Below are 21,230 nucleotides of genomic sequence, written 5' to 3'. Positions count from 1 at the left end.
TTGGCAAACAAAAAGAGAACAAGAAAGTTCTTCAGCGATCCATGTCAGCATCGAACACTGAGGTGCTTTTATGTTTGTTCCCTACATGTTTCCCTTTTGATCTTTTCTTACTTTATGTCTTCCCAATGTCATATTATTTACCATTTTGTATTCTTTTCAAATAAAGAATTTTTCTTTCAATGTGAACTTCTACTCATATAGGATAACAAGGAAAAGAAGATTGCGACACCCAAAACAACTCCCAAGTTACAAAATAAGAAACAAGGCAGTGGAGAGGTTCTTATTTCTTTTGCTTTAAAGGGTTCATTAGATAGATCATGTTGAGTGGCATTGACTTGTTGTTTGAAGGTCATGTTGCCCATGTGGTGCTGTTTATGATGCATTATATTGATCAATAAGCATGGGTTTTGTACTCGTGACAGAATTATCTAGTATATTGTTTCCGTGCAATGCACGTATGTTCAAAATGAACCATCTGCTGAAGATGTGAACAGATTTTGGAAGTCATGGGAAGATACCAACTTTTGTTTGATCCAGTTGGTGTTGGTTGCATTGAGAGGGCATGCTGTGTGCATGATTTTATTTTATTTGCTGTAACAGGAACAGTACATTGTGTTGATCCTGATATATGTAGTTATGTTTGCACCTTAAGGATACTTCTAGGGCAAAGCCAGGAACGCCTAAAACAAGACCTCGCGCTTTGTCAGAGGTGACTATCAATCCTGGATTGCTCTTTTTATCATGCAAGAACATGAGCACTTAGTAAAGACAATTATCAGGTCTTATGGTGTGCAACTTGAGTTTGAAGGACGTTTGACATGCAAGGTCTCTAGTGTGTCTATGCAGATTTGATGTACCATACAGTCCAGACAGTAATAGTGATATTACCTTGTGCTTACATAGGTCAATGTAGATGTATGAATGAAAGTAGTGTGAAACATACATATGATGTAGCTTTGCTCTAGACTTGCTGACTGTTGATTGATCTTTACGACTCCAGGTGACCAGTGTACCAGGACTTTGGTACATTGTTCTACCTTTAGAGCGCTAAAGATCATTTGATAGTCTAACTATACTAGTACCTGATAGTCATGGCCTTGATGATAAGTTTCCTCCCAGTCTGGCTAACATCTCAGTCTAATCTGCCCTTTTCAAGCGGAAAGACCCGAGTAAGAGTGCCCCCACCACCCCTCTGACTAGGCCACGCTCTCTATCCACAACTGAGGTATATCCCCCATTTCTGTCCTCTTCAAATTCTAAGTTCCTATTAACCTATTATTAGTATTAACTGTATTACTTTCCCTGTCTTACCTGTATATTGCCCGACTCACTTTAATCTAAAGCGAAAAGAAACAAGTGCACCCCCCACCCCAAAGGCAAGACCTCGCTCGTTTTCCACCACAGAGGTAACCTCCTTGGTTTTCTTTTATCCAGCTTTTCTTTTTTTCTAATCTCTTACTTTATTCTTGCATTTCCTTTTATTTATGCTTATTCCCGCAAATTATTAATAGATTAGGCAACTTGCCTGTCAAATATTCACTTTTAACTGTGTTCTTTGCTGTATTGTGACTTAAAAAGAAAAAGGGCACGTCTGCTCCAACAACACCAAAGACCAGACCCAGATCCCTCTCTACTATGGAGGTATTAATATCACTTTCCCTCTCACTCAGAGTTGTCAGATTCCTGCCTTTCCCTGTCTTGTTGAACTGCATAACACCTTGACCATGGTCCTCTAACCACTTCCTTACTTTTTACATAACTTCAAGAAAAAAGACGTCAAAGCTCCTCTTACCCCAAAGACCAGACCCAGGTCTCTTTCTACTACTGAGGTGACTACTATCTCAAGATATTATTTTGTAATTAACTCTTATTTTGTTTTTGTTTTTTTTTAGTTCTCTAACTTGCTTTTTCCCCATCCTTGACAACTCAAAACCTATCCTACCTTTTCCCTTCTAAAGAAGAGGACCACTTCTGCTTCTCCAGCGCCCAGCACTCGACCCCGGTCCGCCTCTACTACTGAGGTATCCTAACCCTTATTCCCACCCTTCTCATCATTAAATCATCTACTTAACTTTACTTCATTTAGTTTCAATCTTTACTCTATGATATGTCAGGGTGCAGGCACAATCATAGACATATTGATCATTCAAATTGTCTAGTACTTTTTTCCCTTTTAGTTGGTTTTGATTCCCCATCCCTTTGTATTGCCTAGCTGTTAACAGTAGATGTAACTGACTACATGTACAATTTCTGTAACCATCAGCACAAGAAAAAAGCTGAAAACACTTCAGCGGCATTGAAACCAAGGCCCCGCTCCCTCTCCAATGCTGAGGTACTAATTCTCCTCTGCTCAGTAGATTGTAACCCTTCCAACCCTACTAACATCTTCAGCAATATTTTCTGTATGATGAGAGTTCAAAGTCAAAGGCATAATACTTCTTTCCTATCACAGAGGGACAGGAGAAACAAACCTGAACCAACAACCCCAAAGTCAAGGCCTAGAGCAGAGGTGATAGAATTCCTTGTAACACTTGATAGTACAAAACCATTTTATGACTAATCATACTTTTATTCTTTTCCTTTCCTCTTTGTACCTTTCCTTCTTATGTTTTTTTCTGACACGTCTCACCCACGGTTTTCTGTAGCGAGACAAAAAGTGTTCCAGTGAACCCCCCACCCCAAAGTCCAGACCCCGGTCCCAGTGCAACCTAGCTGAGGTGATACATGTACATCCCTTATGGAATGTGTGTGGGCTTTGTATGGTTATCATAATGAAGCTGCTACAGTCTGAAATGTTAAATGATTGCTGTAATATTCCAGCATTTACTCTTCAGTCTTGTTTAATAACAGTATGCTTTGACTCAACGCATTCTTTCCCTCTTCCCCTGTCTGTGATTCTAGACAAAAAGCAAGAAGCAAACCAATGATATAATGACCCTAGCAACCCAGTGGGAACAGCTGCCCACTAAGTTCTCCACTTTCAAGGTTTTCGCTTTGCACTCTTCTGTTTGTTTTGCTAAGATTGTTGCTTGCTTCAATAAAATTCATTCTTAACATTAACTGTTGAGACACTAAGTTTCCCTTTTTTCCTGTTTTCTCTGTTATTCCCATGCCATTGTGTTGTTTTCCTCCTACATTTCCCACCTCATTCTTGCATTTCCTCGTCCGCCGACACAGCAGAAATCAAAGCTATCTCGGGAAGCTTCCATAGATGAGGGTACTGTGGAGACCTGTAAGGTAGAGGTGGAAGAGGTGCAGGCTGTGCCTGAGGCAAAGGTATACATGTAGCTTCTTAAACTGTCTTGTGGCCTTGGCCTTGTTCTCTTGTATCCACACAGTTATGCTATGTGGTGATAGATGACTTCTCTCTTCCTTTGCTGTATTGTCCATTAATGAGGTCTATCCAGTCACCACTGTACTGAAGGATTTGTATCTTCTGTCTGATCTGCCTGTTCAAATAGTCACCTATACCTGCGGAAACCAATGGTCCAGCCAAAGCCACAGTGCCTCAAAAATCCACTATAGTGGAAAACAAACCAGTCGAAACACCCCAGCCATGTCCACCAACCAAGGTGATACACAGTAAATAAGCCTGCCTGGTGTTATATGTTTCACTAGTAGAGGTGTGTGTCTTGAGTGCTGATGTCATAACCAGCATGAAGCTTTATGAGCACGGGTATCCAATGGTGCCAACTGTAGAAATAAGTACTTGCAGTTGCACAGATATTGTACATCCTGCTGTTCCTTGTTACATGTCCTAATGCATTATGATATTTGTGATAAGTACCCAACGGTCCACAATACATGTGGTAAAGTCAGTTGTGATGCACAGAGTAACACATCAGATTCAGATACAGCTTTATTACTGGTGGACAAGGCATGTGACATTTATATAAAAGAAAATATGCACATTAATTGCACCAACCTTACTAACAGTTTTCTCACTGCCTGAAAGGCACAACCTTGTACTAACCCAGAATTGTACAGTGTTGTTTTGTTTTGTGTTCTGTGGTATATCAACAGGTTTGTAGACCTGAAACACAACACTTGGTGATAAACATACTTCCAGTACTGTATGAACAAAGGTTTATTGTGGCAATGTATTGCATTGTTTTTTAAACATGGTGGCTACATGTTATTCATTAACTTGTGGTTACTCATGCTGTTGAATTATATGTTCTTCCGTGTATGTATGATGTATGACAGAGAAGATCACATATTGGGCATATTGGATCTATGTCTAAAATGCCTAATGTACATAAGTACATTGCAGAGAGGAACTGTGTTATATGTTTAATAATTGTCCTGTGTTTTAATGGAAGCATGCTTGACAGTTTTTCTATGGTGACACATTTACATGTGATACAACACAACAGCATGTAGCTGTACAAGCATGCTCTTTCTGTCCAAGTGTTCCCTGTCTCCACTTCTCATTCCATCCCAGGCATCTCCACCATCCACTGTGTCGCCTGATGTGTGTGAGTCTAACTTTTGAACACTTACCCCTTTCAGACTCCTGATACAGAAACTAGCAAAGACAAGCCGTCCCCGAGACCATCCCCACCACGAACCACCGAGTCTTTCGCTCCCAAGGCATCCAAACAAGATGAGGGCATTGTACAGGTAAGTTTCTTCTGGAAAACTATGTTAGGATGAGATTTTGGGTGGACATGATGCTGTATCTAGTGCCATGCATTCAATGATTGATAAGCATGAACATCTAGCTAGGACAACCCAAAATACAGAGGATACAGTTATCATGATAATGACTTTGAACACGAGTACGGAATTTGTTTGTTAGTTTGTATGTACAGAGAAAACATGTATGACAAGAAACATCTCTCCCCTCACAGTTGTTACGGTACTCCCAAGCTGATCAGGATGCTGCTATCAAACAGGCTAAGGAAGAGGTGGAAAAAGAGGTTGGTGTTAATTGTGACTGAATTGATTTTATGTTTTTTAGTGTTTATTGTACAGAGTTTTTATGATGTGGGCTATATAAATGTTTACTGGTAAAGATTAAGTGCCAGTATGGTGGTGGAACTGAAGATGAACAGTTGTTTGTCTAAGCTGGTCATATCAAGACCAGATAGCGGGATTTGTGATAATTCCAGTTGTAGATTAGGGTGAATCTGGTATCTAACTGTATTCCTGTGTGAAACAGTGGGCAATCAAGATGTCTGTACGAGACCTGGAGTTTCAGGAGGTCTGCAGACAGAAGGAGGAGGCCCTGAGAGACAACCAGGAGATGAAGTAATCATCCTCTTCTTTTTACGCTTGTTCTTTGTGCTCGATCTTATGATCATAGTAATCAAAGAATGGAAATGTGCACTCTTTATAAGTCTGTGAAGAAGTATTAGTCAACCATATTGGAGTTATCGTGATTTATTTACTTTGTTTTCTGGACTCATACATACTATTTATGTGTAAAGTCAGTAGGTTACATAGAATCAGGGAGAAGGTTATATCTAGGAGAAGGTGGAGAATTTTTCTGAACATGAGGTTGGACAGTGATTGTGTGCTCACAGGGTGGTCCTGCCCAGTAAAAATGTGTGGCCATTTTCTAACATTAGTTTTTTGATAAGATAAAGTAGTTTCAGCTGTGAAAGAGATAAGCCACTATGAAGCATATATTTTCATATCATTTGGAACTGCATTGTCCTGCCAATAGATATCTGCTATAGATGTGACCTTCCATGTTTGTGCATGCAAAAACAATGGCAATTAACTGTTTTGCTTTTGTCTCTTAGGAAAGTGGTGGAAGGCTTTGAAAGAACCATACAGCAGATGATCGGTAAGTTCCACTAGCCTGTTAAGGTCAATGACTTATAAGTAAAACTGATTTACTATCAATAGATTCATCAATAGATTCATTACAAATATGCTGGTAATAGTGGTACAAGATTGTTGTAGGCACTGTATTCTGCAATGTCTTACCAAATAATGATAAGCTTTGACATCAGTTTGAGTTGTAGATGACACAATTTTTTTACAGATAATGATTTACAACTGTCTATCATACTACTACATTGAATATGGAATGATTCTATAATTAGGGAGATGTTGGAGATTGAGAAAGGTCAATACGGGAGAAATACAGCATAATGTTTGACTAAGCTGGATCGAAGTCTATTTGGAGTAAAGTCAGGGTGATAGCATACGAAAGTGTGGCCATAGATTAGTAAGTTCATAGTTCATTTCAATGAACCATCTAGTGATGTTGTTCATTGAAGTGAAACTGTTGTAGTTAAGGTGCTTATTACACTGTTAGGCACTACTTGCTTATGCAATTGCCAGACTACTGACTTCTCTTTTCCTCTTGTGTCACTGCACCACGTGGTGTGTCCTTGATGTCCCACTCATGTCTTCTGTCCTCCTGTCCCTGGCTCTCTCCTTCCTTCCATTTGTGACATCTCAGACAAACTTGACCACCTTGAGGCGGACAGGTTAAAATTTGAATTTGGTAAGTATTGTACACATCTTTACATGTGCTGTTGATCTGTCAATAGCACAGCTGGTAACTGGATGATCCAAAAATCAGGAAATTTGCATCAGTAGCCTGGTTTACACAGCTCTAACATAAGTTGCTCTTGCCTGTGCATGCTGACATTGGTACACAGGTGTGCATATTTGCTTTGTGATGCTTGGAATAGCTCGTTCAAGTATCTTTGCTGACGTCAGCGGTAGCAGTGTCTGCAAGTGTCAGTGTGTTAGAATTAAGCTGTGTCTTGATACAGTGTGTACAGTTGTGTTTACCAGGCTGAATAGTCTTTCGTAATGTCTGTGACCTACCTAAAGGTGCAAAAGATTTTTTTTGGCCTTGGATGATCTTACCTGTTCAAGAGATGATACTCGAAAGAAGCTGGTGGCCATCACACTTTTACATCAGGTGGCTCAAAAATATCTGGCATTGAAGAACTGTTCACAGAGATGACCATATATTATTCTCTGCTGTCAGATGTGCTTGTGCTTGTATTGACAGGTCAAAGCTACTGCTGCTGCAACTGCTGTTCAAAATTCTGACATTCTTCTAATTCCTGCACCCCAGAATGCATGCTTGCATTTGTTTCTATAAGCTCTCTTTTTGTCTTCACTTAATTTTGGTTGAATTTTATTTGATGTCTTGTGGCTTTTTTCTTGCTTTACCTTCCTTTTTTCCACTGCCTGTGATAGTTGAAAAGCATGTGCAAGCTGACACAATATTGAATGCTTTTGTTTCTGCATGTAAGTCATGCCATGCTGCATGGGCTGCTGTAGCGGAGGCACATGTTGCTACATGTGTTAACATCCCATCATGTTTCCCTCATGTTGTTTTCTTTTCTACAGAGGATAAAAGTTTAACAAAAGAAAACAAAATGCAGCTCATCAGAGAAAAAGAACAGGTAAGTCATTTTTCAGTCTGTTGTTGGTAAAAGTATATATAAACTGCCTAAAGACTGATTTCTCATTTTAAGTCCTTAAAAGTTTCTGCGGTGGTAGTTTTTTTTTTACAAGACTGATAGGGCTAACTCAACCTATGTGTGTTGTACATTTTAGCTAGTTCTTAACTTGACCTTTGGCATGCTGAAACATGTGCATTAGTTCCAATGCTAATGGTTAAGGGTTGTGACCTGCTAACACAAGCTTTGTCTTTGCCCACCACAGGCTCTGGAGGATCTAGCCAGCGTAGAGAAATCTTTCAGTGACCTACACAAGAGATATGACAAGCTGAAGGGGGTTGTAGAGGGGCTTAAGAAGGTGAGAAACTTAATAAATGACAATACAGCAATGGTACTCACTTATAACATTTGACTTGTTGACTTTTGTTTGTTAGTTATTTCAAACTAACGGACGTGTTATTTCTCTTATCCTACATTAGAATGAAGAAACTATGAAGAAGTGCATTCAGGAGTACCAGACAAAACTGAAGAAACAGGAGCAGAGATATCAGTCCCTCAAGTCACATGCTGAGGAAAAAATTGAGAGGTAAGGTCTTGTCTTGTTTTACATGCCTAATGCTGAGCAAGGGTTACCCCAGATCTTGAAAAAAGACATCAGTCTTTACCAGGGCTGTCTACTACTTTAAACTTTCTTCTGTTCCACTCATTTTTTGTTGCCCATTTTGTTGATTTTCCTTTGTGTTTAATGTTTCATTTAGAGATTCCAAAGTAAGTTTTCAGAAATTGCAGTACTGTGAAATTTTTTCCATTCCAACAACCAAATTTCCTTCACAGGACAACTTCCTACAGTAGAATGGTTCTTCCCCTACACAACAGCTAAACCATACTCCCAGTCTTGTTGCTCGATCCGTCTCAGATAATTGTTGTTGTTACATGTATCCTTTTATTTAATATGTTTGTGCTGTGATCTGATGATAAGCAATTGTTTGCCACAGTGCCAACCAGGAGATTGACAGGGTGAGGAAGTCGAACCAGACGGAGGTCATGGCTCTGCAGGCTCAGCTGAAGAGAGCGGAGACCAAGGCAGCCAGTCTGGAGAGAACAGTGGAGCAGCAGGTACGGCTTCTGTAGTGTTTCTAAAGAATGGGTCTTATTCCTTTGTAGCTGCATTACAATGTGTCTATTGGCTGTGCAGTACATGTATGGTTACTGTTGAGCAAATGTGGTAAATGGATCCATGGCACCTGATTACAGTTTACTGAGTACACTACTACTTACTTACTTTACTACTTACTTGATCTGTCCACTTGTACCGTTGGTGGTGTTTACTGAGTAGTGTTAACTGAATTTCCCTAGAATATGTTCAATGGACTGTTCTAGCCGAACGCAAGGCAAACGCAGCCGAACATCTCGGTCAGAAACAGTGGAAGTAGGACAGAGCTTTGGCTATTTCTGTCTCTCTGGGGCTGTTGTTGACCGGGATGTTCGAAATTGAACAGGGGGTTCTATTTGTTTGATAGGGCGCTCAATGGGAACAGTCCATTAAAGATGGCCACCATTGCAGGTGTTGTTACAGACATGCAAGTAAACTTCATTTTCCTTTGCAGGCTCAAGAAAACAAAGAGCTGACTGCCATCTGTGACGACCTGATAGCCAAGATAGGAGGGAAATCCTGAAACACCATCCTGTAAACCATACAGTACAACTTGTCTGATTTCAACTGGTCATTGTTTTCAATAAAACAGAACCCATTTATCAAATAAAGTGTGCTTACTAAGTTAAATTTTGTTGGTTAGACATGTTCCCAATAAAAGACGTTATTGAATATTATTTATGATTGACAAGCCACGCCTTAGTTGATTGGCATACTTTTGTAAAAGGTATCAAAGTATCCAAGGTGCTTGATGCACATGTTCTGACATCTTTTGTACAGCTTTCTGTTTTCCAGATCCTTCCATCACTCCTGTTTTGGTATTTATTGCAAATGTTAGGAAGAGAAGCAACTGTTGAACAAATGGACAGCTGTACCAAGCTGTGCATTTCAGGGAGCTTGCTTCCCATGCAATAAACACTGTAGCTGTAACAATTTCTACTGTACAGTGAGACTGTCAAATTAGCTTATGTATGGAGCTCAAGTGTTGAATCTTATTGATATAGGTTATATGATGTTGAATCAGTGAGTTTGTAATTTGGGATGGGAAAAAGTAGTGTAGCCGAGAGGAATATGAAAGACAGATGACCTTTGTAATGATTGCACTAATATGTAACGTTTGCATGGGGAGTGAGGGGTATGGGGGACAACTATAAGTCTAAGAGTGAGAAACGCAAAGCTACCTTTTGTTCCCGTCTGCAAACTAAGATGATCCAGGAGATCTTCTGTGGGAACATTCAGAGCTATACAGATTTGGTTGCTAGAGACAAAGGACATTGCTATGTGATAAATGTAACTGTGAGACGAAGGTCGGTATTCAGAGTTGAAGTGCCAAGGTCAGGGTCCGACTATGCACACGCACTACTGGTTAGGAAAGAGACACTGTATATTAGAAAGTTACAAAAATGAATTACGATAGAAGACGTGATTGCAACAGATATGATGTGGTACCCTTGAATTATGATCATTGATAAAGTTTAGAAGTATGAAACAATGTATAGTTACTGTTTGATCAAGGATAGTCTTCCCATGTTGAGATATGATATTCTGCCTTCCATGTTCTTTTGCAGTGCACTGTACCATAGAAGCTTTCCCCATCTCCTGAAATATCCCAACCCTTACCTTTTGCTAACCCCTGTATTGATGGCTATTTCGTTAGAAAGTTACTTTTTATCTGCTTAATTATAGAAAGACATTGTAACTCTTAGCCATTAACAAGCAAGCTATTTAGTGCCCAGAACGTCTTTAAATGTACAATGCTATTGTCTATGTTACTCTTCATTTTTCTCAGGACTACATACATGTGATAAACAAATAGCAAAGCTCTCACTGAAAATCCCACATCCCTGTCTGACTGTCCCAACTGTAACCCTTCGTGACATCCCTTCAGCCTGTCATAGCCACCACTATTTTTGCACAAATGTGTAAATAAATCCCTGTACTGACCAGTGGATGCCAATAACAGTTGAGTGTTGTGAAATGCAGAGCAACATTGTCAACCAGCTGATGCTTGTAGTGTGTGTATGTCTCTAGCAATGACCAGTGAACTACAATGTATGTGTGAGTTAGGTTTTGTACATAAGATGATGATTTGGTTTTCTTAATAAAGTTTGAAAATTTTACTAGTGATGTGTGCCTATTTTTTTGTATATGTTAGGCTGCTAAGTACTATCACAGTATCAGTGATGTGATAGCATCTCCAGTAGAGATGATGAGTAAGCAAAAACAGTTTGTTTAAAACTGTCCAAGTACCTTTATTGGTCCATGTAATAAGTACAGCTAGCATCAACGACCTCAACATCTGACAGTGTCAGCTATATAAAGTGATATCTAGCAATTTGCAAACCATTGGAGGTGAAATTATTTTGTTGTTGCAAAACTAACACAAGGTCACTAGATGTCCTCATTAACAGGTGTTTCATTGCATCCTGGATTGTATATGTAAATATGACCAAAACAGTAGCTGTTACAGCAAACATAGCTGTTGCATTACAGCAAATATGATTAAAAATATTTTCTGTTGCAGAAAAATATAAAGTGTTTTTTTTGTGACCACTCAGGACCGTTCATAACAATCACAGATGTTTGTAAAGAATTAATTAAGGTATCCTGCATAATTACAATTGTACAGTAGGGAAATTCTCCCCATCATTAAGTTATATTTATTAACTTTTCACATGGTATTTGAAGTGATTCTTTTTAATAATAATAGCTTGATAAATGGCAGATTATAAGTAAAACAAAGGTATACATTACATATCAATGTCACGCATGGTAAAACAATCCCAGGTATATACATGCATATACACGAGTGTCATGTAAAGGATAGCCATGTCCCGCAAACATTCCAAAGCTTTTTGACAATTCCAGAGACAACTGTTTATGCAGCACCCACAATATTCTTAATGAGGCCATCTTGTGTGAATTTTCCCACTGTGCCCATCAATCTTCTATTGCATGTAGTTTTCTGCTCAAACTCTTAGAGCTCTATGTCTGTCAAGCCATGTCTGGTAACCATATTGCATGCTGTACAATATTGTGATCACATTCTATACTTAGGCAAACTGATTCGATTCCCTTCTATTCTCCCACACATTTTCAACTTTCCAATACCTCAAGTATCACTTCTTCTTCTTAAAACCTCCTAAAACCATCGACAACTTTTGACCTAAATATCATCTCTGCTATAAGCACTTTATAGAGGGTCAAAGAAGACAATATGCTGATGCAAAATATCAACATTTTCTACAATTTTTTTCCACATGGTAAATAACAGACATTCCTCCACTGATTCCAATCCAATTCTTGAACTTGTTAACTAAAATACTTAGTACATGATTTTTTTTCCTCCCAAACCTTCGCATTTAAGAAAATAGACCTATCCATTTTTACAAAGTGTACAATGTTCTGATCAGCAGAGGTTCAGGGCAGTTTGAGGTGGCCTGTCTTCACTATCCTCCTGGTCTGGTGGGAGGGCAGGTCTTCTTCTCCACACTCTCACAGCTCTCAGTTCCTGCAGTTTGCCCATTGCAAGTGTGCTGGCATGTTGTATATAGGGAAGCAGGGATCCAACACTGGAAAACAACAGCAGGACAATGTACTCATTACACTGGGACAGACCTGATAGTCCAGAAAAAAGCAGTAACATACTGATAAAGACAGGTGGTTACATTGCCAAATATAAAGTACAAGCTTCTGGATATTGTAAATACAGAGATATAATTTTGCTACAAAATATGAAAGGAGGTTTTTTGCTGTGTTTTTTGGTCCGCAGTTGATAGAATTCAGGAGTAATACATCAGAGATGCATAGGTGAGGTGTCATAATATTCATGGTGGAGAGGTCATTATGAAAAAATACAAAACAAAACCAGTACCCTTGTGGTACTAGTATTACCTGTTATGTAGGCCACATTTTACAGACCAGGACTTCAGCAGACCCATCATCTGAAGGACAAGCAGTGCCTTTGTGGCCTGTCTGAGCCTGAAACCAATACAAGAGATGACACTTTTATTTCCATAATGCCAATATTCATCAGTCATGGGTATGTAGGAAACCAACATTAGCAAAATTTCAAACTGGGCCACAATACAGAAACAAAAAAAGAATGTCACTTGACACAGACCATGAAGGAAGGATAAAGATTACATTTTTTTATGTCAGCAGTGTGTGGTTATTTTTTCTGGTGTCAGCCTGCAGTAACTCTCCCACAAGCTTATACAGACTCTTATACACATGCTTACGTATACACTTACACACATACATCATTGTTCTTAGTCCATTCCTAAACTCACCAGTTTCTGAGCTTGGTTCTGGGCACCACCACCAAGACTGTCTTCAGTGGGTAGTCAACCAGCAAGCTGTTCACAAACCACATTGTCCCTACGAGAAGTCTACAACACAGAATGGCACATGTTACATACACTGTCAAATGCAAAGTCCATAAAGTATAGGAGTCTGGAAAGGAAAAAACAGGATCATCTATCGTATGCAATCTGAAATTAACAAGCTTGCTGGTGAGAGAAAAAACAGTATGACATTTTGTAATATTTAGGAAGACAGCAAACAAAGTCCTAGTAAACCACAAAATTGCTCTAAGCAATTCTGGTCAAAATTCAGAAAGACAAAATTACAGGCTAAAACTACTGTAAGTCTACTGTAATTTCAACTTACCCGCTATCTACCAGGAAGTCATGCTTGAGTTTCTGTCTGATCAAGTGCTGAAACACACAGAAAATATGGTACCAATTCAGGCTAGGATGCAACACTTCATACATGGATTCATACACATCACTTTTCAAAAGGACGTCTGGACTCTCATTTATCCAAAGTTCTGTCTTTCAGTACAATGTATTTACATTTGTACAAGCAACATGAATGATAAACAAATTACTAAGTGCCCAGAACTCACATCCATAGCAGCCTGCTGCTTGGTCAAAAGACTCTGCTGTCGTTCCAGCTCCATTCGGTTCTGTAAAAACAAACAACAATAGTGGTCAAAACATCATTCAAGTGGATTTAACTTACAAAAAAATAACAATTCTCAAGACTCAATTCTGCAACTTTCTACTGTCCAAACTTTGGGGATTCAGAGCACCTGTTCTGTACACACAAAGTGACAACATGGTCATGTGGCTAAGGTTTTTGACCTAGAATCTTAAAGTTCTGGGTCCTAATCCCTAGCAGGCACCTATGTTGTGCTCTTGGGGTACTTAGCATCTACTTTCTCACTTGACTCAAAAGAAAATGAGTGCTTCCAAATAGGGACATCCTCTTGGATGGTACATAAAACTGAAGTTTAAGAACAGCAACACCCCCCAGCAAGTTAAAGGTTCCACTACAGTGGATCAAACCTTGCAGGCTAGTCCTACACAGCTTGTATCAACTATACAAAGCTAGTACAGTACATGTATTATTATTATGGCTTTAAAGTAATTTATAGGTTTTGCACACAAAAAATGTGACTGACCTCCAGTATAGTGGAGCTGAACAGCTGCTGCTGTGCATCGATGCTGTTCTTCATCCTCTGTGCTGTCTCCTTCTGCAGCTGGACCTGTGTGGACAGGTTACGCACTCCGTCCTGGAGGTGACCTGCAGCATGGTAGAACCAGTTCACAGCTTGTTACATCATCATCTTAGTTAGTCAACCCCTCTTGTAAGGCTAGCCTCCTGCAAGACAGCTTAATTTCACATAGATATTTGAATATTTTGATAGAAAAAATCCACCTATATCTTTAGTAAGTCATACTCATTTCAATGCAACTTTGGTAGTAAATATATGGTATAAATATGAGACCCAACCTCCTCAACACCTATTTTCAAACTCCGGTGACAATGAGTATCTACACATGTGGCTCCAGCTAGGTATGTTCTCTTGGATGGGATATAAAGCCAGAGGTCACAGTCACACCTTGAGCACTTAAAAGAACTCACCACACTTATTAAAGCAGTAACCTACTAGGGGTCTCATTCAGTCTGAGTGGAACAAACCTTACAGTCTGGATTTACTAATGTGTCAAACACAAGAGGTAAGTCTAGGTATACATGTATGTGAGTAAATGCCTATGTTGAAGCTACATATTATATAGACTGTCTACATACTGCAAAGTCTCATATTACCTATAGTCTCTGTCTGATGATGAACTCTGTTGTTGAGTTTCCACAGCTGCTTCTGTCCCTGTATTACGGCTTGCTATGAAAAACACAAGCAAGCAGAAACAATCAATGTACTTCCTTTAATGATTGTACATTCTAACAGTGGAAAATAGTGGATGCACCAATCAATGTAGTTCCCAATGTAGGCAGTCCTCATCATGGCAAATAATTGAAACACCCAATAATCACACACCATATAGAAAGCATGCATTGTTAAACTCATCCCAAACTAATCTGAAATCATTCATGCAGCTATCAATATACAACCCCTGTCACTGTCCTGGCAAATTCAACATCAACATTTTGACGACATAGTGAAACTCTTAAAACTAAGCCTTTCAAATAAATTTTGTCCCACACTGAACTCACCTCTACTTGTTTGTGTTTGACATAGTTGGCCACATTCACAGCATAGTTCAGCCTGCAGAGGTTTGCATTTGCCTACAAACACAAAGAAATATTAATACATGCCCTACAGTAATCTATTCTCAGTACTGACACTTTAAGATGGAACAATAGATGCTTTATATTCAACAGCAATTGGATTCTTGCCAGTTCAGTCAACCATAGACCCCTATGCTGTGATTTTTATCCCCTACATACGTTTAAGCAAGGAAATGTCCTTGGTTTCACCCAGCAAAGTAGGCTTTTCCATTCTTTATCAACAAGTTGTTTAAAACATTGGCATTACTTCATTAAATTTGCCCCATAGGAAACAGTGTTCCTGAGGCATATAGATAAAAAAATTCAGGAGGATGCTACCTGCTCTACTTGCAGGGTGGGTTTGCTGGCATACGACTTTATTATATTTTTTTCTGTCCAGCGATTCCCAAAAATGAATTTCCAGCCATCATACAGAGGCTCTCAGAGAGAAGAGCTGAACCTTGTTGATCTCCTCCTGTCTGCGGAAGGCGAGGGCCACAGACTTCATGAGCTGAGGTGACACGGGGACGTCCTCGGCTGTCAGGGGAGCGTCAGCCTCCACCTTCACTGGACTGGCAGGGGAAACTGGGAAGACAGGATACAGTTAGCTGGTATGTTATACCAAAGGGCAGGTTATTTAAACAAATACAGATGATACAGTACCAAACAATCAGTTGTTCAATGGGGAGAGCCAAGACAGGGAATCAGAACAAGTCAGACCATTGTCAACTTAAACCAAGTCACCATTGACAATTGTAAGGGTAAGGGTTAGGACTCCACCTAGATGTAGGTGTTGGTCCAACTTGCCCTGGTCCATACTGAAAATGGTCTGTCTTGTCTGACACCCCTGAGAAATTCCATAGGTCACAATCTTTATATCTTCCTCCAATTGATAAGATGAACTGCCATCCTCTCCTAGTGTTCTAGACACAAACTGTCCTCCGTGACCTTCGTTAGCAGACTAAAGCGAGCAAGGCTGGACTCCAGACTAAGTGCACATACCTGCAGCAGTATCCTTCACCAAGGCATGGACCCTGGAACTCAGCTGCTTACCGGTCTCCAACCAGGAAGACACGCCCACACGGACACGCGCTGGTGACAAAACCGAACTCCAGCTCCGAGGAGACTCTGCATCTGCAGGGGTTAGAGACGTCATGTCATGTGTTTGTTTACATGTATTATATATTAAAGTAATGTCTACTAACATAATTCTGCCAGGTCATGTCACATATATAGAGCACCCTGACAAAAATGCATGAAAAGCGATGAAGTACAAGATTTGCGATGATTGTGAGTCTTGTGTAACTGCATAGATTGTTCATCCACAAGGTATCCCCAGAGATTTCCAATAACGGGAGGGGTCCAAAGTCCGGTAGGGGTCCAAACTCCGGTAGGATTTTAAAATCATTTTTGCGGAGATATGCATAAGTGTCTGCACATGATAAGTACAACTTGTTATGGACTAAACCTTGTTGTAAATATCTGAAAAGTCAGAGTGTGTGTCCAAATTGGTAATCCCCAACAGATAACGATTGAAAAAAGTACACATGTTTGACGCCTTCCGAGCATGCTGACGAGCGAACTTATCGAAAACATGGCCCGGGAAACTCTTAAATTATTCATCGTCAAATACGAAATGTGAAAAGATACCACCACAGATGAGAAGGATATCTATAAGACTTCCTAAAGAAGCACAGCTATGCCGTGTCTTTGCTTTTATAGTTGGATAATCGGAGCTAAATTATGCCGCATGTTCACGGCCCTGTCACCCCCGCCATCTTTGCCAATCACCTATGAAGGAAGCCGAGCGATGCTCAACACGATGGAGTTAGTCAACTCGTCAGTAGAGTACCGATCATTCAAGAAAATCTATCCCTACCGACTTAAGAAATCCTGTAGTCATTTTAGTCGAAGGGCCAATGCTCTAGAACACGCTTATTTTACAAAACAGCGAAAGCGACGCCACGCGCCTCTCCCGTGAAACTAGCCTTTACTTAAGTACTCATAGCATAAAGTTGGTTGACTACAGGTCCATGAGATTTGGCATGCTGAAAGGGCCGGATTCAGCGCGTCTCATCATGGTCAAATCATTGGTGTTTGTTGAGTTACACTTTGAAAAGTCGTTCCATGAACATCGCACACTTTACGGGAAGTTTGTTGGCTTTTAGCAAGCATGAAACGTTGATGAAAATTCTTGAAAATCGGTGTGCTGATTTTCAGAGACATTACCTTTCATTTGATATATAGCTTATTGTCGACTGGAGTGGTTGATAGCGCAGCACCCAAATAGAAAATGGCCACTCTGTTGAAATCAAGACGCCGCGCCGCGCGCGTTCCGAACACAATTGGAACGCGTCGGCCAAGTAGAAAGCACGGGACTTATGTTAATCTTTGTCACGGGATCGTAAGCTCCTTAAATTCTCCATCCGTCTTAAAGTTGATATGATGATTCTCCAAAAACTTAGCTTTCACTTGATATATATCTATATGTCTCTTTAAATGGTTTGTTGCACAATGGTGCAACGCTGAAAATTGTCACCTCGTTATACAGACGCGGCACCTAGCGTGTTCTAACTCGGAACGCGGTCGCTCTGCATACAATCACGGAACTAGACGGTCAAATTTGTCACGGTGTTGTAAGCACGTAGAGTTCATGAATATTCTTGAAAATGTGTGTAATGATTTCTAGAAACCTTTCCTTTCATTTGATGTATAGCATTTTGTCGACTTGATTGGTTGATAGCGCAGCACCCAAATAGAAGATTTTCACTCCGTTATAAAGTACGCGGCTCCTCGTGCGTTCTACCGCGGAGCGTAGTATCTCATCGTGTAGCTGTAGAACTTTGTAACGGCGTTACAGTCATGACGAGTTCTCTATCCCTCTTGAAATTTCTGTGTTGGTTCACGGAAACCTTAGCTTTCATTTGATGTATAATTTATTGTCGACGCTATTGGTTACTAGCATAGTACTGGCATATAAAAATGTTCACTCTGTTGAAGACGCTGCGCCCCGTACGTTCTACCGTGGAACGAGGTTGCCCAACGTGTTGTCGCAGGTTTTCTGGTGTAAACGCGTTGCTCCTGAAATTAACCAGGAAACTTTGGTATCATTGTAAAGGCAATGAAATGGACTATCACACTGTGGCATTAGATAATCGGATCTAGGTGAATTGTAAAACAGATAAGGACAAGTAGACTAGACAAAAATTGCTAAAGTTTCAAAAGCCATAGTGCCAGATGTCATTTTGTAACGCGCAAAATGTGTACATAGTTGTGCTGGAAAAATCCTGTAGATATGAAAAAGTATAAACATTATGCAAGTCTAAGGTCTCTTTGTTGCACCACAGACAGTTGTTTACATCCATGCAACGGCCTCAAGCTGTGCCCCGACGTGCGCCGTGTCTTCAGAGAACAACGCGTTCTATATGATCTGAGCCGTTTTGTAAAACCCCGGAAGTAGAACCGAATATTCGATGCTTGGCCCTTCGACTATTTCTGCTGTTAAAAACGAGGTTGAAGCGGGAAATTAAGAAGCCGAAATTGAAAAAGTGTAATCACAGGCAGATGTAAACAAATGTGCCGCCATTTTCATTTTTGGCGACAGGTTGGTTTCGCCGTGAGAGGCAAACCTTGTAACTAAACGTATTTAAATATGCAGCGTAATTCAAAATATTGCATATATTTGTGACAAAAAATAGTATTGCAGAAGGTTAGTGTTATTTTGCATGCATAGGACGCTTAAAAATATACAGAGATGGCTTGGTTGTTAACTTATCGGAGTTTGGACCCCCTTTTTGTGTTAGAACGTTCCACTGAAACGCAAGTCAAAACCTGCCAATAGTTTCGCGCGCTATCAAACTACAGTTCGGTAGTTGCTGCCGTTAAATGAAATGTATGTCTGCACAGCTTCAATCACAGTTATATGGTTGTTAACAAGATCTTGACTTGTTTTTGATGGGTTCTCAGTCAAATGTACGATGACAAAAGCCATGCGCATTCACTTAGAACAGTAACCGGACATTGGATCCCCCCCGTTACACTACAATGTCCCTCAAATTATGAACCCTACATATCTAACGTGTGCATACTTGGGGGTGCTTTACTAGAGACCTCTCAAACACACTGTTTCTCAGAGTGACGAATTTCATATGTGCAACCTGGCAGATAAAACTTAAAAGATAATTTCAGAGATGATGAAGTTGTTTTTCAGACCTAACGTTATCAGCTGCAAAACGTCAAATTACAAATTTATATACAAGCTTCTGTTTGCCCAAGTGACGAATACTCCCTTTTGCTAAATTCAAAAATGAGGAATTATGTATGAAGGCCTACCACAAATCCGTGTTTTGGTAACGTTATAATTACTTTTACCATACATTAACCTGAATTAGCGGACTGACCCTGGTCATCAGTACCCTGCCCTGCAGAACCGTGGGGAGGGGGGCCGGACCTGGACAGCTCAGTCGCGGCGAATTCTCCGTCCTCGGACAGAATATCCAAGTCTCCGTCCGGCGAAAACATCTTGGCGGTGTACTATGACATTTCAGTTCATTATGGTGGCTAGACCGATCGCAAGTTTCAAACAACACTTAGTAAAATCAAGGGTGCTTTGGTAAAGTCTCTGATCAAAACAAACTTCTGCTGGTGACGCTTTCCCCTGCGTCATCACGCAGACTTGCAGCGCCACATAGCGACTTGATCTGTATTTGCACATCAGCATAGTGAAGTTGTGTTCGCTGTGTTTCAAATTGGTGTATTTTAATACGTGCAACTCACTATGACAGATACCACGACATGAGTCTTGTGACAAAAAATCGAAACTGCAGTATGTGTTGTATTTTGACGCATGGCAGCACAAATGTATAGTTTTAACTAGTAAGATAAATTAACAAATGTAATGTTAAGTTAAGTTACATTTGTAGTTTTATTGGCAATATTTGGTGATGGTGATTGGTGACTCTTTGGTTTAAGGCACCACAAGAAATAAGAGTTCTTGTTCTATTTTCAAACATTTGAGAAGAAAAAACAAACAAAAATTTTCAGGTTCAAAAACCTTCATGAGGATTCTGTTGACAACTGGGCAGTTCTTCCTGGCCTGCACATTGCATCGATTGCTGGACACTTCGAAATCTGTTTACAAACCCATCCTCACAAGCCATATACTTACCTTCTCTGATTGCTCATCAAATGCTCTTATTAAGTCTTGTTTTACCATTATTATACTAAATGAATGTAAGTTTTATAGTTAACAGGAAAATGACAACATCTAACGTTAATGTTCAGTTGGAAACAGCAGTGTCCCAATGAGCTGTAAACAAAAGGCTGATGCTTTGTTTCTTGACAATGCCCTTTTGGCATTAGGCCACGTTGATTTAATCATATGGATGACATCCGCGCTCGCACCAATTTTCGGCCATTTCCACAAAAAAAAAAAAGTTTTCGACCACACAATAAATTGTGAAAAGCAGCTGTAAAATGAGCACAAATATTCCATAGATTGAAAAAAAAAGTATCAGAAAACAGATAACTAATGCCACAGAATGCCAAAATGAATCTTAACTCAAAGAATAAGATGTGAAAGGACAGAAAGAAAAAATATCTATTGTTGGTTGGGGGAGGTACCAGTACAGAAAATTCAGGTCCAGAGGATCATTTCCAGGTCCGGACATGAACCTGGACCTGATTGTCTATGGAAACTTGAGAACTGCCAATACTCAAAACAATGGTAATTGGTCAATTTTGCTACAAAGGCATCTGTTTGGTGGATTATTGGACTCCCACTGCATTTTAAAATCCCATCTCCATGTAATAAAGGCTATATATAGCTAACTGTCTCTGTACCTTTGACTGTAGAAACTTGGTGCAATTGACTATAAACTCTACTTGTCTTCGCTCTTGTTGTCTTCTTAGCCCCCCGGTTAGATCCCAAATGGCTGCCGACATAGTGTGCCCATTTTGTAATTGGCGAAACCTGCTCCTCTGGGTTTTTTTTCAGGTCTGTTTTTTTTCGGATTGGTCCAAGAAGAAAAAAATGTTTTGCACCTGTGTGATGTACTGGTCCCTACACCTAACTGTTGGTATACCATACTATGTGTGTTTAGTCCTATGTTCAACCTTCCTGG

General features: G+C 39.9%; 2 protein-coding genes across 14 annotated transcripts in view; one reads left to right on the top strand and one right to left on the bottom strand.

Moving 5' to 3' along the window:
- The window catches only part of LOC118414247 (transforming acidic coiled-coil-containing protein 1-like), a 41,748-nt gene extending 31,096 nt beyond the window's left edge, over positions 1-10,652 (top strand). For 11 of the 12 annotated variants that reach the window (XM_035818158.1, XM_035818164.1, XM_035818159.1 and 8 more), the window contains 10 exons: positions 4,513-4,623; positions 4,854-4,922; positions 5,165-5,253; positions 5,751-5,794; positions 6,419-6,463; positions 7,327-7,382; positions 7,645-7,737; positions 7,859-7,965; positions 8,375-8,495; positions 8,987-10,652. In XM_035818158.1, the coding sequence (XP_035674051.1) occupies positions 4,513-4,623; positions 4,854-4,922; positions 5,165-5,253; positions 5,751-5,794; positions 6,419-6,463; positions 7,327-7,382; positions 7,645-7,737; positions 7,859-7,965; positions 8,375-8,495; positions 8,987-9,055 (804 nt within the window). In that variant the 3' untranslated portion in view covers positions 9,056-10,652. The remainder of the gene's footprint in view (positions 1-4,512; positions 4,624-4,853; positions 4,923-5,164; positions 5,254-5,750; positions 5,795-6,418; positions 6,464-7,326; positions 7,383-7,644; positions 7,738-7,858; positions 7,966-8,374; positions 8,496-8,986) is intronic. The other variant, XM_035818157.1, reaches the window with a different exon arrangement.
- Positions 10,653-10,763: 111 nt separating this feature from the next.
- LOC118414249 lies at positions 10,764-19,787 on the bottom strand. 2 transcript variants are annotated; one of them, XM_035818170.1, is made up of 11 exons: positions 19,491-19,787; positions 16,111-16,242; positions 15,569-15,693; positions 15,055-15,126; positions 14,650-14,722; positions 14,000-14,121; positions 13,442-13,501; positions 13,204-13,250; positions 12,825-12,923; positions 12,427-12,513; positions 10,764-12,104 (listed from the first exon to the last, which is right to left on the bottom strand). In XM_035818170.1, exons 1-11 carry the CDS (start codon positions 19,627-19,629, stop codon positions 11,942-11,944), a joined length of 1,119 nt encoding a protein of 372 aa, XP_035674063.1. In that variant the 5' UTR covers positions 19,630-19,787; the 3' UTR covers positions 10,764-11,941. The 2 variants fall into 2 exon arrangements, with proteins under 2 accessions (XP_035674063.1, XP_035674064.1); XM_035818171.1 differs by having other exon boundaries at positions 19,509-19,786.
- Between the last annotated feature and the right edge of the window lie 1,443 nt (positions 19,788-21,230).

Source organism: Branchiostoma floridae, chromosome 4, assembly GCF_000003815.2.
Source record: "Branchiostoma floridae strain S238N-H82 chromosome 4, Bfl_VNyyK, whole genome shotgun sequence".
NCBI classification, from domain to species: Eukaryota; Metazoa; Chordata; class Leptocardii; order Amphioxiformes; family Branchiostomatidae; genus Branchiostoma; species Branchiostoma floridae.
The sequence above is the reverse complement of the archived record's forward strand: the minus strand, read 5'-3'. Positions and strand labels throughout refer to the sequence as shown.

Bases quoted from the DNA above. Each gene is read 5' to 3' on its own strand.
- LOC118414249 (XM_035818170.1), bottom strand. From the start codon at position 19,629: ATGTTTTCGCCGGACGGAGACTTGGATATTCTGTCCGAGGACGGAGAA. The intron at 16,243-19,490 runs GTTAATGTATGG...TAACCCCTGCAG, and splicing joins GGGTCAGTCCGCTAATTCAG to ATGCAGAGTCTCCTCGGAGC. The intron at 12,105-12,426 runs GTAATACTAGTA...GTTGTTTTCCAG, and splicing joins AAATGTGGCCTACATAACAG to TGTTGGATCCCTGCTTCCCT.